Raw genomic sequence first — 18,217 nt, forward strand, 5'->3', positions numbered from 1 at the left:
CCCGAGTTATTACCTTTACATATTTCCTCTGTAAAATGTTTTAAAATTAATTTAAACTTGCTTTTATCAACATACGTGGCTGTTGGCACTTAAACATTCAGCACCTTTGCCTTTGGTACCATTTTGGTCAGGTGCAGTCTGCCTTCTCACGCAGGTGTAAGTAAACCTGCTTTTATCCGCATCTCTAATTGCCTTGGTAGTGTGGTAAGCTTGATCACACAGCCCTAGTAGAGTGGGCATATTCCTTCTGACCATCTGTCTAATCAAGCTATTGAAAACTATTGAAAGATGCCCCTGTTGTACTGTCCCAAGTGTACCAGCCAAATACGTCCATGCCAAGTACACATATTTGTATATGTATGTATTTGTGCATGTACACACACAGATATTTGTATTCGTACTTACGTTTATATGCAGAATATATGTGTAGCGGTCAAGGTAATTAAGGGTTGATTGTTTCTCAGAAAAGGGAAGTATAGGAGAATACATGCACTAATTCTTAAATGAAATCACAGGCATCATAGCTTACAGGTACCTTCTGTAATACATGTTTAAAATTGCCTTCAGTTCTTTCATATGCCACATATGAGTTCAGAAGAAGACTTAAGTAGCTTAAATTCCTATTAGCTCTCTGAAGATGATCAAACTTATTTTTCTGTGATGGTACAGTGTGTGTATATATATGTATTTGTGTGTGTGTGTGTGTGTATATATATGTATGTAGAGAAACCCAAACATTACCAATTCTGGACTTGTAGCAGCTCTTTTGCTGCAGGGGGATTCTGAAATGAGTTTTCTAAACTGGGTTTTGAGAAGTCTTATGAATGAATGAATGAATGAATGAATGGATGATTGTCTAATGAAGTTAAAAAGCCGTATGTGGGAACCTGTCTGCTTTGGTTTTTCATTTCTTTGCAGATGCAATGAAGAGTATTGAATGACTATTTCTTTTAATTCCCCCCCCCCCCCCCCTTTTTTGCTCTGTTCTCGTTAAGGCTTTCTCCTTGTCTATCGCACAATCATTTTTGTTATGTAGAGTGTAACATTTTTGTACTTTAAAGTGTTAAAGGCATTACCTATAATTTCTAAAAGTCAAATAGGTATTTGCTCAGAAATCCCCTTTAACCTTTAGGTTTTCTTACAAAAGTCATGCCTTTCATGTTTTTACAGATGTTTTTGCTGCCTTCTAATATAATATGCTCTGCTTAGCTTCAGTTATACGTATATTTTTTCTTGCATGTGATAGGCTGCTACCTTTCTGTTCATCTCTCAAGATAAAAATTTTGTGTTATAAAGATGAATGTTAATGATAAACCGTATTTAATGATATTCTTACAAAGTAGAGCTACACGTGTTATACACACACGTATATGTAAAAGTACACATTTAAAACAAGTTGGTTTTGGTGCTGCTTTTTTTTTTTTCCCCTTAAATTGTGGATTTTTTTTTTTTTTAATGTCGATAATAATCACATAGATATGTTGTGCTGTTGTTCCCCGAGTCAATGTTAGATGGAAGTCTTTCTTAGTGTTCAGCTGTGATAACTTAAGTAGAGGGAAGAAAATGTCTGCTGAGCTATGTGACTGCAGTGAGAATAAAAAGGCTGCCTGGTTTATTATACTGAACATTTTAAGATGCTGCTTTCTCTTGCTTAGTTGACTGAAAACAAGGTTTTCTGTAATCTATAATACAAGTGTACATTGTTAAAGTGTAAAAAAGAAGAAAAAAAATTAAACATTATGTTGTCTGTTTCATTCTCCCCAAGAAAGGGAGTTCCGTGCTCCATCTTTGGGATCTTTGGAAAATTGCATGAAGCTTTCTCAGATGACTGTCCAGGGACTTCAGCAGTTCAAGTCTCCCCTTTTGCAGCTGCCTCACATTGAAGAGGACAATCTCAGGCGAGTCTCCAATCATAAAAAGGTATAAAACTACAAACTATACTTGGTAACTTCTTAAAACACTTTGTTACTTGTTTTACCTTTTTGCCTATAAGGAAGCAGGGTCATGAATTAACTAAGAGAATAAAAATATATTTATTTTCAGGAACTTGGTACAATACTTCCTAGATGATCTTTGTCCTTTTTGTTTCTCTAAAGTCCATCTGAGTAGGTGGAAATTAAGATCAGAGATACAAAAAGTGTAAAATATCAGCCTACATTGACCTCACAAACAGAAGAAACAGTTTCTAATTAGAGAGTACTATCTCCTATTTAATACTTTCTAGAATGTAGTTGGAATTTCCTACTGGGACTTCTGTGGGGTTTTGTTTGATTGTTTTTTGGTTTGTTTTTTTTGGGGGGGGTGTGGGGGGTGTGTGTGTCTGTTTGGTTTGCTTTACATTAGTCTTATTCTGCTTTGCTAGAAAATATAGTTGGAAGGTAGCACAAAGGAGTTCATAAAAGGAAAAAAATTAAACTACAGGGAGCATACAAAAATATGCATTTTTAGATGTATTTTTTGACACGCAGTGTAACTGAGTACAAAAAATGAAGAATTTGGCTATCTCGTAATCCCACCTGTCCTTCCTCTGAAAGAAGGGGAGATAGAAGAGACTGATATATTAGGCTTGTTTGTTCAGGATTCCCACGCACTGAGCTCTTCAGAAATACAGTCCCCTACTGGAGGCACGAGCAGTCTACCTGGGTGCATGAAATTGGTTTTAATAAAATGTGTGCATTTATAATGGTGAGGTAATCAAGTATTCAGACAAATCTGTGTTTGTTTTATCCTTTTTAGCTCTGCTGTGCAAATCTTAAAAGGAGTGGGTTTAGATTTGTTTGCAGTTTGATATGAAGGGAAAAGAAAAATTAACTTGGTTGTTGTTGCTAATGTAACTCTCAAAGCACTCAAGTACTCTATCTAGAGAAGGAACATGATTAGTAAGATTTCTTGGCACAGCTTTCTGAAAAAACTGGCTGAAATAATAGTTTTATAGGGAATTTATCCAGTTTCTAAGGGTTGACATACTAAGGAACACACCAATGTTCAAAGCAGTGCTATTTAGTAGGATTGAATGCAAGTACTTTGGTTTATTGTTTCACAAAACATATTCTTGCTAGTTTCCTGAAGTTTTTTATAAGAAAAATCAAGTTGTGTGTGTGTTAGTAATGTGAGGACACAAGTGATGTGTTATCATGAGTTAATTTGTGGACTGTCTTCTCTGCTACCATGTGACTTCCTTTTTTCTTTTCTGTCTTTTTTTTTTTTTTTTTTTTTAATTCAGTATAAAATCAAAAGTATTCAGGATTTGGTGAGTTTGAAAGGTTCTGATCGTCGCAATCTACTGCACTTCCTAGAAGATAAGAAATATGATGAAGTTATGGCTGTCCTTGGCAGCTTTCCGTATGTCACTATGGATATAAAACCACAGGGTGAGTGGGAGGTCTTTTTGTATATGTTGCTTTTGTGACATTTTGATAGTCTGTTGGCAGTAAGCTTTTGGAGGACGCTGAAGCACAACTTGCTGTTATTTATGTGGCCTGGAAGTGACATGCTTTTTTGAGTGGCGGGCTCTTGTACATGAGATTTATAGTCTGAGGAGATAAAGTACATTGAAACATTTCACGGATTCCCAAGCCAGCAATAGTTTCTCCTGCAGGAGCTTATCTGATATTTCATCTGTTGATTTAATGTTTCACAAGCAATGTGGAATTCTGGTTGAAATACCACTTTTATTAGCTATCTTAAAAAGTTGTGCTTATTCCAGAATTTATGCTCAGCTTACTTCAGCATGGAGAGTCCTTTGTGAGATTTTGAGTTGGAGACCCTGATGACTAAATATTCATGGGTTCCTTTGTGTTAATCCTTGTATAGTTTTTATATCTGGCTGAATTTGTCTATGCTATGCTTAGCTGCATTCTGTGTGCTCTCTTTCAATGAATGTATAATGCTTTTCCTCTCTGAAGATCAGGTATACTGTTAAGCAGTTCCTGTTAGGCAGCCTTTGAGTGGCAAGTGAATTGGTTCTGAGGTCTCCTTTGCTTTTTTGTAAGATCAGTGCTAGTAAATGTGAGATATTTGAAGGGTTGCTCTAATACTTGTTTCTAATTCATATTGCTACTGTGGCTACAATGATAAAATTCAAAATTCAATTCTGCCTATAGTCTTCATTTGTCACACCACTGTACTCAGATGTGATACGGCGGATTGAACGGTGCATATGCTTTTCTGTTTACCTCAGTATTGCCATTATATAAAATACATGTTTAAAACTAGGGAATAGTAAAACTGCTTTCGCAGCAGGGGTGGTGGTAGAGATATATAAAAATTCTATACAGGGATGTAATTCTATTCTTCCTCAACCTGGGACATTCTCCAGTTCACAGATTGGAGGTATAAACTCCTCAATGGTTTCCCTGTGGGTTTTATGTTTGATGTTTTAGTTAAAATAATCATTGCTGTTCTTTTTATTTTCCTTTTCCTTCTACTTAAAGAATTAAATGTGTGATTGTTAATGTGGCATGGAAATTGAGTTGTTAATTATATGAAAGTCAGCAAAAATCAAAGTTATGATTCCCAGAACAAATATAACAGGGTCCCTTTGGTCATGTGTAGTATTTCATGCTTCTGAAGTTTTATGCTTTAATATATAATGCACAATATTATAGAGTTACAGTTCCCACAGCAGTTATAACTTTGAATTTTTTTAACTTTCATGCAATTAAAATTTCAAACTCAATGTTGCTGTGTTGTAGTTTGCTGAACTACCAGCCCTCAGTATATTTGGGGTTGTAAGAGACTTCTCAAATAATATTTTGAAATTATTTTTTGTTAAAAATTCTGGAACTTGCATTCTTATATTTAGACATGGTAGAAACAGTGTTTAATTTAAAAAAAAAAGGCTTTAAAGAAGTTTAATAAATGTGTTCCTTTCCTTTTTTACACTAGTTTTGGATGATGAAGACAGCAACAATATTACAGTAGGTTCTCTTGTCACTGTTCTGGTCACGCTGACAAGACAGACCATGGCAGTAAGTATTTAGAATGCTTGTTCTTTCAGGGTAACTGCAAGTATATGCTAAAAAATAGGCATTTCTTCTTTGCAAGCTAACATGGTGTGTTGTGACTATAACTGTAAAATTAAGATGTGAAATTGAGAACTTGTGCTCTTAATCCTCCCTTATGTTTTTGTTTCTGAATGAGAAAGTTTTCCTGGAACCAGACCAAAGTTCAGCTTGTCCCATTGCAGTTGTCTAGGGAACAGTAAAAGAATATGGCAAGTGATACTGCCCTGAGGTTTGTAAATAACAGGAAAAGACATTCAGAAACTTAGTTCTTGAACTAGAATAAATTATTCACTGAAGTCCTTAGAACAGTGTTTGATTTCACTTTATGTAGGCTCATAATGTTACAAATCTCTTGGGTGCTCTAGACACTTATGAGAGAAACTCAGTCTGGCAAAATATACATAACTTAATATAAAGAAGGTACACCAGTGCCACACGAAGAAAATGGACTGCTGAATGGGTAGCAATGTGGCATAACCAAAGTAATATTGCACCCTAGTAGTTCAACATCTGACTTGTGATAACTTTTTAAGCTTTAAACACAGCGATGATTTTCTTAGAACAAAAAAATGCACAGAAAGGAAAAAAACTTTTACCTAACAAAGCCTGCAGTGTCAATTTTTGCATCTGTACTATTCAGATAATTGTCTAAGTAAACAAAAAGTCTGAATTATGCTTCTAAGGTAAGGCATACAAGCATGAATATTACAGTTGAAGATCAGACAGGCCGTTGAAGCCAGTTCAGCAGAAATATGTCTATATAAGTACTATGTGTTCATACTATGGAACTTCAGAATGTATCATCTCAATGATAACTGAGGATGCAGTAGGTGGAAGGTAAGAGCACCATATCACTATGCTGGATCTTAAAAATAAAGGAAACTGCAAATTATGAATATGTTAAACTTAGAAATTAAAATATCTGACAGCATATAGAAAACTCACTGAAGATGTTTTCTACATTAACTCCTCTCAGGAGTCTGGCGTTGAGATACATGAACTAAAAACTACATGTGGCCTTTTATAGGATGCTTTTTTTTGTGGTGGTTTCTCATATTTGCTGTCCTTACAGAAGACAGCTCCTTTTGGCGGATTTTTTTAGTGTCATATAATATGTTTTGAAAGAAAGAAATGCATGAAAATATTCCATTTGCATAGAGATGTTCTAGTCTGCATAATACTAACATTGTGTTTTGTCTTAGTGTTTCATATTTCTGGTGTGATTTGTTGTCCTGGGTCCCTGAGTAGCAGTGCAGCTGTTGTAGTTTTTAATGCTCTGGCAACTGGAGCAGAATTTGCATTTTACTATTACTTGCTTTTGTGGTACACTGTCATGGTTTGAGCCCAGCCGGTAACTTGGAACTGGTTAGATTTGAACCCAGTACTGCTTAACTTTCGAGATCAGACGAAATAGGGTGTTCCCGGGGTGGGATGGCTGTGGGTAAAAAACCCTCCGTATGTTTGCCAACATGCTGATCCCCAAGACAATCAGCAGGCAGGTCTCAAGGGTATTCAAAGGCCATCCAAAACCTTCAGAACTCTCAAATGCTGTTGTAAATAGCCTGGTGGGGGAGCGGGGGGTGTAAGGGAATGCCTCCTTTGTAGGTTCCCCCCCCCCCCCCCCCAGGAGAAAAAAAATATATGTAATTGCTAAAAAATTTCATTATATACCTCCCAAAGTACAGAGGTGATGGCCATGCTGGGAGTGCAAGCCAGACCAGTTTCATGATCAATGAGTCTATTGCATTACAAGTCATTACCATGAAGTACAGTGAAACAAGAACCTTAGCCCAGGCCCCCCAGCCGATAAACACTAAAACAGCAAATACTGGCTGTGAGTAAGGTACAACAGGCTGAAACTCTTGAGATCAAGCGCAACAACTCTGAGAGCCAATAAATCACCATTGTGACGAGTAGTAACAATGAATGCTTGTCACAAATATGATTAGACACGCTCTTGTCAGATCTGTCGTTATCTCAACCCTTCGTGCCCCACGTTGGGCGCCACAAAGAACTGTTGTGGTTTAAGCCCAGCTGGTAACTCGGAACCACGCAGCCGCTCGCTCACCCCCCCACCTTATTCCTCCCCCCACTCCCAAAGGGATGGGGAGGAGAATTGGAAGAATGTAACTCCCATGGGTTGAGATAAGAGCAGTCCAGTAACTAAGCCTAAGGTATAATACAAAACTGCTACTACTACCATTAATAATAGTAATGATAAGGGAAATAACAAGGGGAGAGGATACAATTGCTCACCACCCACTGACCGACACCCAACCCGACCTGAGCAGTGATCTCGCCTTCGGGGTAACTCCCCCTGGTTTATATACTGGACATGACGTGCCATGGTACGGAATACCCCTTTGGCTAGTTTGGGTCAGGTGTCCTGTCTCTGCTTCCTCCTGGCTTCCCGTCCTCCCTGGTAAAGCATGAGACCGAGAAAGTCCGTGGTCGGAGTAAACATTACTTAGCAACAGCTAAAAACATCAGTGTTAATCAGCGTTGTTCCCAGGCTGAAAGTTAAAAACAGCACTGCACCAGCTACTAAGAAGGAGAAAAATGACTGCTATAGCTGAACCCAGGACATACAGGATTTCTGTGCTTTATAAAACAAGTAGATTCTTTGGAACAAGATGATGTGTTGTTACTAAATTTCTTTATAATGATAGTGATGGAAAAATTCCAGACCAAATGTTCAAAATAGTGTTTAATTTTGATCTGTTCATCCCCTGTTGTGTTTGTCACCAATAAAAGAATTTGACATAATGAGCAAAACCTCAGATCTGATTGAGGTGATTAAGTTCAACTATAAAATAATAATTTGCTCTTTTGGTACAGAGAAGCATTAGTACTTTTCACATCTTTCTCTAACCAGGAAGTGTTTGAAAAGGAACAGTCTATATGTGCAGCAGAGGAGCAACCAACAGAAGATGGGGTAAGTGAAGAATGAATGTTCCCTTTGCTAGCAATATAGAACTTTCTTTCAGATCTTGAGTTGCTAATTGTGTGCTTCTCAAGCGTTTTTTTTTTTTTCCCCCCAGAAATGCCTACTGAAATGTCTCTTGAGCTATGCTTTCTAACTTTGGATCTCAGCTTAAAATGCTTAAAGTACAGTGAATGCCTGAAATTTAATGAACAGAATAAATATTTTACATACTGCTTTCCTACAGCAAGGAGATGTCAACAAAGTTAAGAGCAAAGGATGGCAGCAAAAGAATAAAGGAACCAAGAAAGCTTCAAAATCAAAGAAAAAGAAGCCATTGAAAAAGAAGCCTGTGCCGCCTTCATTGCAGCCACCGAAACAGCAGAAGCAAAAACAAGCTAATGGGGTAGCTTATAGATTTATTGATATTTAAGTCTTTTGTTCAGCTTATCACTCCTAATCTGATTTTTTTTTTCCTGTCACATTTCATTCTTTGCTTTTGTGAAGTATATCTCCCAAAATAGATTTTTTTTTTTTTTTTTTTTTTTTTTTTTTTTTTTTTCTCCTTTACATTTAAAAATTACTTGTAAAATGAGGGAACCACCACAGTAATGTTTCCATCAGCCTGCTGAAAGTTGTGCCCAACTACTTTAGAAGTCTGGCTTCACAGTCCCTTCCTATTAATTCTTGTTATGCTGCCTTCTGGGAGGTGAATTGTTCTGTACCTTCTACTTCAAGGGAAAAAACTAAAATGAGACTTTCTTCTGGTAAATTGCATGGTGTTTTCTCCAGCTATGTTGTAGGTACTTCTCTCTAATTTTCCTAGGATTTTTTTAAATGCAATCCCAGAATCAAATACTGTTTCCTATTTGTGTTGTGGGTGCCATATGGAGAAGGAAAATTGCTTCCCTGGTCCTCTTAGCACATGAGTGGAAAAAGATTATTCTTCACTGTATATACACTTTGTGACACAAGAATAGTGTAGATCAAAATAGGAAATAAGGGCTTTAACCTTAAGGCAGGTGCTGTGAATGCTGTGTACTACAGTAATGCAGACAAACTAAGTTAGAGGTTTGTTGGTCTCCCTGTTCCTCCCCCTTTCTTTCCCATTAGGAAGTAGTTGTGAAGGAAGAAGAGGAGGAGATCTCTGATAAAGGAAGTGAATCTGAAGAAGAAGAAACAAACAGGGACTCTCAAAGTGAAAAAGATGATGGAAGTGACAGAGACTCTGACAGAGAACAAGATGAGAAGCAAAACAAAGATGATGAAGCTGTAAGCCTTACTTTTTCTTGAAGGGTAATGTTGCCTCTGGGGTTGAGAGAAAATGCATTTTAATCCTCTAGCATCCCCTCAGGCTAGGCAACACTAAGATGAAGGAGTAATATCAGTTCTCCAGAGGTTTTTCAGACCTCATTCCAGCATAAGAGCTTTGTCATTGCAAGTCTTTTTGAGAGAGAGCAGTGAAGGGTCTTTGCAGCATAGACAGAAAACTTAAAAATGCCATGAGAAAAATAGCTGAACTTCAGGGAAAGTTTGTAATGCTGCTTTTGGTTTAATTTGTTTACTAGCTTCTGCAGATTTTGTGAGATAAAGTCTCTCCATTGAACTTTGTTCTTTACATGCAGTGGCTGTTGCATTACTGCATAATGCATACTGTAAGTATCTGCTTACTAAACTCTAGTAACTGTTAGGTTAGTCATTCAAAACTATAATTGTAATTTAGAATGAGGCATTGTGGTGGTAGGTGATTGCTGCGCCACAGGTCTTACAGTAGAAGACTTGAGAGTGACAGCTGCAAGTCCCATACAGGATGAGAGTAAGCTTCTCATGGGAAGAGGGTCATCAAGCTTGCAATCAGGACTCTTACAGTGCTGTAGAAGTGAGTTTTGAAGAATGCGTGCAAGCCTCACAGATCTGTTTTGGGTTTTGCTAATATTGACATGAATGGTCTCTTTAGTTTCACTGTCACTTGATTTTTTTTTTTTCCTTTTTTTTTTTTTTCCTTTTAATCATACCGTGTAAGTTAATCTCTGTGTGCCTTTCCCTTTCGTAATGTGTAGTGTAGAACAAGAACTTGACACATGTATGACTTCCATGGGCTAAAATTTCTTTCTTTAATGCAAAAGATGGCTGGTGCACAGTAACTCTTTAAACTTGTCTTTGACAGGAATGGCAAGAATTACAGCAAAGTATACAGAGAAAGGAACGAGCCCTTCTTGAAACGAAGTCAAAGATAACGCATCCTGTTTATAGTCTTTTTTTTCCTGAGGTCAGTAATAGAAACCATTACAGTTGTGAAACATGAGAATTAATATAATACAAATTAATTGCTCTTTTTATATTATTGTAAATACTGGGCTTTTAAAGAAGTCTAATACTTGAAAAAATTGCTAACCTAAATTTAAAAAAGTCTTAATTTTTAATAGTCTCTTAAACTCTTTCAGATACTTTCTTATAAACCTGTAATATGTTCTTTCTATCCAGTTCCCAGAGACTTGCAAACTTGCATGCAACTTAAGGTTCTTTTTTGATGGCAATAATGGTAAGGTTTGGGGTTTTTGGTTTGGTGGTTTGTTTTTTGTTTTTTGGGGGTGGTTTTTTTGGTTGTTTTTTTTTTTTTCCCCTGCTTATCTGTTACATGTAGATAAATTCAGAATTAAACCTTTCAGATATATAGGGATCTAATTTAGAGTTTCTCTCTTTCTCTCTCTCTCTTTTTTCTATGGAACGTGAAAGCACAGCAGTGGTTCTAATACAGAGTTAAGGGTAGAGTATTACTTGCTCTTTAACTGCAATGTCTGTGAGTGAAGGAGGTCCTGACACTTCCCATGTTAACAGTAATGACAAGATAGTTTGAGGGTCAGCAGGTTGTTTTGGCTTGCTGGTTGACTTCCAAGTCTCAGTGCAGCAGCGTAGTGGCATCACAGTGTGCAACTGTGGAAGATGGAGGGGCTTGGAAAAGCTCTCTTTCTACCACAGTGTGGTCTGTGGCAGAAGCCAGTTGTGGAACAATGTCTCCTATAGAGCTCAAAAATACAAATTAGGTATGGATGGGTATCAGACAAAGGGATGTATTTGAGAGCAGTGACTCATAGTAGATAGGCTGAGGTGTCACGACAGCAGCCTTTGGTGTTGAAAGTATGTTCTGGTGTATCAGTTGTTACTTACACAAACAGGTTCAGAATAGGTGTCTGAAAACCCATTACAGCAATGAAACCTCGAAAAAGATGGGATTTTTCAAAGTGTGGGGTTTGTGTTCTGAACAAATAAATTAGGTCCTTGGGAGGTGACCAGATTGGAACCAGGAGGAAGGAGTATTTGGTCACACTTTCTTTCCAGGCCAGTGATTCAGAGGGTTTTCTTTGCTTCCCTGCTGTCTGAGTAGGGAACTAATCTAAGATCTCTTCTCTCCAGTGCTATCTCTAGTAATGGGGAGCTGGGATGCAGGCTTATGCTTCCTCTTGTGGTTTAGAGGCAGCTGAGACAGAGAAGAATAGGAAAACATGAGAAAAAAGGGAAGACACTGTGTATATTTGCTCTTTCTTTCCAGTCCCTAAGGCTCTTTATGTCTATACCCTGTGCAAAGCACGCGCCATTGTCCCCATGCTTGTGATCATACTGTTCCTGCTGGTTTTACATAGTTCTGCCATCATTAGAAAACAAAGTGTAGGAAGCAAGACCTGTTGCTACAGAGCCAGAAAAGGTATACAAATAAATCAAAGAAATTGTGTTCCTGAAGGCCTTAGTTAAAAGCTCTGTGGCCTCATGACATCTAGTTTTGTAATGGCTAATCTTAATGCTCTGTTTTCGTGACACTCTTAGGCACCCTCCCATCTCTCAATACAGCTTCCAGCAGCACACCAGCATAACAGAAAAAGGTGTGCCAGCATTCTGTTCTTCTGTCTGCCTTAGATCATGTCAGATATGCAGCAGAGTCTTAATACCTCCTTGCTGTGAAAGCAGCTGGCTTTGGTCATCAGTCTAAGTTCAAACAATGAGTATGTGCCACAGGCGTGCTAACTGTTCATATTTCTTTTTTACTGCACTGAAGGTTCCTTTGGAGACTTTGCTTATACTTACTTTGTAGGAAGGTGCTTAAGCTTCAGCTGTGTGTAACCAAGCTGCTGATAGGTTTTATGATAAAACCTAAATACAGTACTGTGCGAAAGAAAACGTCTAGGGCTAAACTGAATGCTCGAACTTGAAAGATACACATGTATTCTCTCATGCAGTTGTAAATTTTCCAACCTCTCTTCACTCATGTCCTAAAAGCTGAATGCAGCTGTACTTGGTGCTGTAGCTGCAGTTGCAGCATGTTCAGATAGAGTGGATTTGCAGTGTCTGAAGAACAAAATCCGTTGTACTCTCTGGGTGTTTTGGGTTTTTTTTTGTCTGTGATTTAGAGTTCTAACTCTGTTGTGGTTATGGGCAGCTCAGAGATTCAGAGTTAAGGATAAAATGCTGTAGTTGTGTGAATTTCTGTATTTCCAGAATTTATGGATGTTTGAATGTAGCTGAGCCTAATATACTTGTTCTCAGGAGGTAGCCTTAACACTGTGTCGTAGAATCAGCTAGGTTGGAAAAGACCTTTAAAATCATAAAGCCCAACCCTTACCCCAGGACTTCCAAGTCCGTCACTAAACAATGTCACTAAGGGCCTTATCTACACTTCAGGGACAGTGATTCCACCAATTCCCTGGGGAGCCTGTGCCAATGCCAGATCACCCTCTCTGTGAAGAAATTTTTCCTAATATCCAGTCTAAACCTCCCCTGACACAGCTTGAGGCCGTTACCTCTTGTCCTATCACTTGTCACTTGGGAAAAACACTAGCTACCTCCCCGCTCCTGTCCTCCTTAAAGGTATTTGTAGAGAGCGATCAGGTTCCCCCTGAGCCTTCTCTTCTCCAGTTCCCGCAGCTGTTCCTTGTAAGACCTGTGCTCCAGATCCTTCACCAGCTTCATTGCCCTTGTTTGGACCTGCTCCAGCACCTCAATATTGCTCTTGTAGTGAGGGACCCAGAACTGAACACAGTATTCGAGATGCGGCCTCACCAGTGCTGAGTTTCATATAAGTTTTTGGGCAGTTGATTATTGTGCCAGAGATGCAGCTTTAATCTATGCAGGTTCTGAAATAATTATCTTGTGCTCCTGCATCTATGGATCCAGAAACTGCACAGATTGTAGTTTTGACATTTTTAGGTAGAAACTGGCCCTGGTGTTCCAATTTTATGAACATGCTGGTTCTCTGGCATGCCAAACCTTGCACCCATCTGTTAAAGGGCATTTTGCCCACTTGCCTGTTAGCTTGCCAGATTCTCACAGGCATAAACTTTAAATTCCACCCAATAAGAGAAAGGAAAATGACACTCCTGCACAGTTGTCCTTTCTATAAAAAAGCAGTGACACTTTGGGGTCATGAATTTTACTTCCAAAGAGTTTACTCTATAGATTCCTTTGAGCATTATATCAATGAATGGCATTTGTTCTGGTATTTCTTTTCTCCCTTGGCTGTTACTTTTACCAGTTTTTGTGAAAATCCAGTTGACAGTTTTGGTCTTTGTTCTCAAAAGAATATAAAATAAAAATTTCCTTGCCACTGAGAGTGATGGCAGCATACACAATGTATAAATCAGCACAGTGTTTTGGTAACATCAAAAACCTATTGATACAGATCCCTTTTTCTATGGTCAGAGACCTTATAGGACCAAAGTGGTGAGTAGCCATTTCTGTAATGGATCTGTCTTCTGTAGTTCTTGTTCATCTGCACTATTTATACTCTTTATCCTTTTATTCCTAGAGGGCCTCTTGGCTAGGAAATAAACACTTCAACTGCATAGGATTCTTTTTTGCTACAGCTGTTATGCAGATTGACAATATATTTATTGTTGAAACTTACAGATAAAATTACTTATGCCTTGTAATCATATGGGACATTTTTTTTCATAAAGAAAATCACTTGGAATAGCTGACTTCTTACAATTCTACAAATTTGGGTCTTAAATAGTATGTGAATTGGGTTTTGTCCTGTTCTCAGTGCCTGTTCTAAATATGTGAAGAAACGCTGTTGCTTTACTGTGGTGCAGATGCTTTTACTTTATACACTGTAAAATGGGCATTAACATACTGAGTTAATTTTACACTCCTTTGCTCCTGGACTGAACAGTGCTAACCAGGGTGTTTTGGTTGCTGGTGTGAGTGTCTTGCTGTTGTAAATCTGTAGTTTCCTAGTTGAATATTTCAGTGAGACGATGATAATTACTAGTAGCATAACAATTAGTCACTTCAAAAGAGAAAAGAAGTTAATTTAGCTTTTGTACTTTTTCAGCCTACATTATTTAATTTCAGATCACCAAACACTGGCTTCTGAAGTGTTAAAAACAAAAAGCTCCCACACCAGCACTTCCCTCTATCTCCCCCTGCTCCAAATAAAAAAAACCCCTCCCCAAAACTACTGAACTTTTGGCTCTTTTTCAGTAGAGACAAAAGTTCTTCAAATTAACACCACCACAAAGCCCCTTCCAAATTACAAAGGTGGGAATTAAATGCTGTTAAAATTCACTGTAATCTTTCATTCAGTTCTTCTAATTCTGTTAGATGAAAAACAAAACAACTGCTTCTAGGTGGCACTGAAGCAATTACCTGATTGGTGGTGGTGCGTGTGTGTGTGTGTATATATGTATGTATATAAATTGGCCTCCTGGTTTAGAGCTTGACTTGTAACTGTCTTAAGACATACTCTTCAGGGCTCTAGTCTGTTATAATCGTGATCAGTTACAAGACCATTGGGGTGGATAGAACTGTGTTAGAACACAGTTCACTAGTCTAATATTTGGGTTGTCTAAAAGGTGTGGGGTTTTCCCCTTTTTTCTCTAAGGGTAATCTTACGCTGTTATGACTATTACCTATGTAATAAAATACTTCATAAATATGAAGTAATCTTCCCCCCATCCCCCTCCACTATTCTTTTTTTCAAGAAAAGGAAATGAAGGAATGGAAACTTGCAACAGTTACTTGTAGTAACCTGTTTGCTTTCAGTGTGCGGTATATACTGTATATTTTATTCATACTCATCCAAGAGTTTAAAAAATCCAAACCAGCAAACACAAACCACCTTCTTTCTATATGTATTGTAAGGACCAGTGAATCACAATTACCTGTTCCAGAGTGTAATGGCATCATTTTATGAGGCTTTAATAATCCTCTTTGGGTTTTTTCTTCTTTTGTGAAAGGAAAAACAAGAATGGTGGTGGCTATATATTGCAGATCGGAAGGAGCAGATGCTAATATGTATGCCATATCACGTTTGTACACTAAAAGATAAAGAAGAGGTAAAGTACTTTAAAAATTTTTGTTTGGGGTATTACAAAAATGTACTGAAGTGTCTTATGATATGCAAATACATTTAGCTGCTTTTTTCATATTTATCTCAAGATGGAAAACAAATTTTACTCTCCTGATTAAAGTAGAGGAAAGCCTTTTAACTGTGGAAATTGATAATGGAGAAAGGAAAAATAATTTAAGACTTCGAAGTTTCTTTGCAGAATGTTGTGGGGGTTTTTTTTCCCCTCATATAAAAAGTTGATGAAAACCAGTATTTGTACATAATGACCATTCTTAAAGTTACTTAAATGTGTGAGAAATACTAAGTGTTCTTTTTCTGCAAAGCAAAGGCTCTGACGAATTGATTAGCCTTGGCTCATATTGAACCTTTCTGAGACTGTAACCTTTGGCTGTGTTCTTTGCTTTTCTGAAAAATGGAGATTTGATCTATTTTGTTCTTTCAAACTATTTTTATGTTCAATTTCAGATAGCAGTAGAGTTAATCTAATGCTTTCAGCAGACTAAATGTTTTAACCTGTTTGGGTTTTTGAGATTAAGGAAGCATACAACAGGGTGAAATTGTGTGCTTAATGTAGAGTCATGGTCTAATTCAGAAACAAATGTGACTCTGATTATTCAGCTTTCATGGAATGTATTGTACTTGGGTATTCTCGTTTCTGCAGGTATTTTATTATGCAGAGGTTTTCAGAGAAGTGTCGCTTGTAAGAAACAAATTTCATATGCAAAAAAGGATTATTCTGTGGTAGTATTTATTGTTCACTGGAGTACTCGGCTACTTGTTCTAATGTGTCACTTGAAAGCAGCAAGAATTTACTGCATAAATTCTGTTTTGTAGGTAGAGCTCAAGTTCCCAGCACCAGGCAAGCCTGGCAACTATCAGTACACAGTTTATTTAAGATCGGATTCATATATGGGATTGGACCAGATTAAACCATTGAAGGTGATGTTTAATTGTGTTATATATTTGTATTATATTGAAAGCTACTTCATAGGACTATTGCAACCCCAAAAATCCTGTTAACCTTTAAGAATTCAAGCTGTCCTACTTTTAAAACAGTTGCAAGAAGAGGCTTATAAGCCATTTCTGCCTGGTGCCAGCAGTGACAATGTTACGATGGATTAAATGGGACTAAAGTTTGTGATGCTTTCCAGTGCCTACATATTTTAATCTACATTTTCTCACATTTAATAAATTTCTGCAGTATGGTTGGTTCTGGCTTTACACTTTGAGGTCTGCCATGCCATTTCCCTGCCCTTAGTCCTAGATACATCCAGTTAATGAGAAAAATCTGGTGTGCCTTATTTCTGGAAGCGGTTGTTGATTTTTGTTTTGGGTTTTGAGGTGTTGTTTTGTTTTTTAAACTGTCAATTTTGTGTGGTGTGTCATTTGTTCTGGTTGGTTGGTTTGTTTGTTTTCCCAAATTGGTCTGTGTATTGTTTGTAACCCTTTTTTCCTTGTTTTCCTCTTTATCCAATTACAGCTGGAAGTTCATGAAGCAAAACCAGTGCCAGAAAATCATCCACAATGGGATACAGCAATAGAAGGTGATGAGGACCAGGAAGACAGTGAGGGCTTTGAAGATAGTTTTGAGGAGGAAGAGGAAGAGGAGGAAGATGATGATTAAACAATACTATTGATTGACTACAATATCTGCACACACTGCAAACTCTTGGTCTGACTGTGGAACTTGTACAGTAACCAAGAAACACAGTACAGAAGCTTTGAGAAGGCTGAGTTTAATTTTTCTTTACCAATTAAGAGTGCATTATGTAACTTCTCAGTGGAGGTGAAACAAATCTGTTGCCATTGATACACCTTGGAATATGTTTATGGCTCATTATAGCCTTCAAGTGCAGGACAGTGCATTTGTTTCAATTGAAAATAAAAGCTTTTTTATTATAAATGTCCGAAAGTGTGGGCTATGTATTGTCTGATCAGTTTAGGGTCCAATTTAAATAAAAGGTACTATTAGCTAGGAGCAAACTTTAAATCCATTTTTCTGCATTAGGAATTTATTTTAGAAAACGTTTTGGTATATTTGACATGACAAATCTCTGTTGATTGAAACAACATCTGCTCAACTTTCCAAGTTGATTGGTTCTGTGGTATTCATTAAATATTTTGCTGTGATACTGCTCCCATCATTCATAGCTTTAAAAATCTGTTTCACTTAACTTGATCATTATGAATTGGCATCATACCCATTGCCACATTCCATATATTCTGGAGGGCTGCTTTTTTTAGGACTGTTGCCTTTTTATGCCCAAGATTGTAATGGATATCATAAACTTTCTTGACTCTGCCATAAGAGTAGTTACTAATGGCTTAAAACATTTTTAAGCCTTTATTTCATCAGATCAGCAGCAGATCTGAGTCTTTTGATAAACAAAATCTCTGATAGCAATTTTGGGACCACATGTTACATGAGTTAGTGGCTTTTGTGTAATGCCTTTATAGAAGGTACATCCTAAAAGCCGAAGTATATTCTTAATCTACCTGATACTGTTGGAAACATTTTAAGAGTAAAATACAACATGCAAAGAGGGCATGTTTTGTATCAATTTTGAATTCCCATCAATAAACTGGAGAATTTGATGGCTGCATTTGTAATAGCGTGCATCTCTTTGAGGTTTGTTTTTCTTTTTTTACCTCAGTCTCCTGCAAGGCTGTTAAAAAGACAGTGATTCTATCCCTACTCCTGTTTAAAAAAACCTAAGTCTAATTAGAGAATAAATTCAGGGAGGAGAGAATCAGGGCTTTTAGTGTATTGTATGACTTGACAAAAGCCAGGGATGGATTCTTCTTTTTCTTCATTTCAATAAAACAAATGAAGTGATTAACAGCTGTATTCTATATTTCAGAAATACATATAAGTGTTCTGCAAGTAGGAACAGATGTATTTCTGTTCCTATGAAAAACCAGTGCTGTAAAATGTGACAAATTGCC

The 18,217-nt window shown here is 37.4% G+C and overlaps 1 protein-coding gene across 3 annotated transcripts in view; it reads left to right on the forward strand.

Moving 5' to 3' along the window:
• SEC63 (SEC63 homolog, protein translocation regulator) overlaps positions 1–17,870 on the forward strand; it is a 60,702-nt gene extending 42,832 nt beyond the window's left edge. For all 3 annotated transcript variants that reach the window (XM_030489241.1, XM_030489243.1, XM_030489242.1), the window contains exons 12-21: positions 1,766–1,920; positions 3,224–3,371; positions 4,888–4,970; positions 7,882–7,941; positions 8,177–8,335; positions 9,043–9,201; positions 10,097–10,198; positions 15,159–15,257; positions 16,106–16,210; positions 16,752–17,870. In XM_030489241.1, the coding sequence (XP_030345101.1) occupies positions 1,766–1,920; positions 3,224–3,371; positions 4,888–4,970; positions 7,882–7,941; positions 8,177–8,335; positions 9,043–9,201; positions 10,097–10,198; positions 15,159–15,257; positions 16,106–16,210; positions 16,752–16,895 (1,214 nt within the window). In that variant the 3' untranslated portion in view covers positions 16,896–17,870. The remainder of the gene's footprint in view (positions 1–1,765; positions 1,921–3,223; positions 3,372–4,887; positions 4,971–7,881; positions 7,942–8,176; positions 8,336–9,042; positions 9,202–10,096; positions 10,199–15,158; positions 15,258–16,105; positions 16,211–16,751) is intronic.
• The last annotated feature ends 347 nt before the right edge of the window (positions 17,871–18,217 follow it).

Source organism: Strigops habroptila, chromosome 6, assembly GCF_004027225.2.
Source record: "Strigops habroptila isolate Jane chromosome 6, bStrHab1.2.pri, whole genome shotgun sequence".
Lineage (NCBI taxonomy): Eukaryota > Metazoa > Chordata > Aves > Psittaciformes > Psittacidae > Strigops > Strigops habroptila.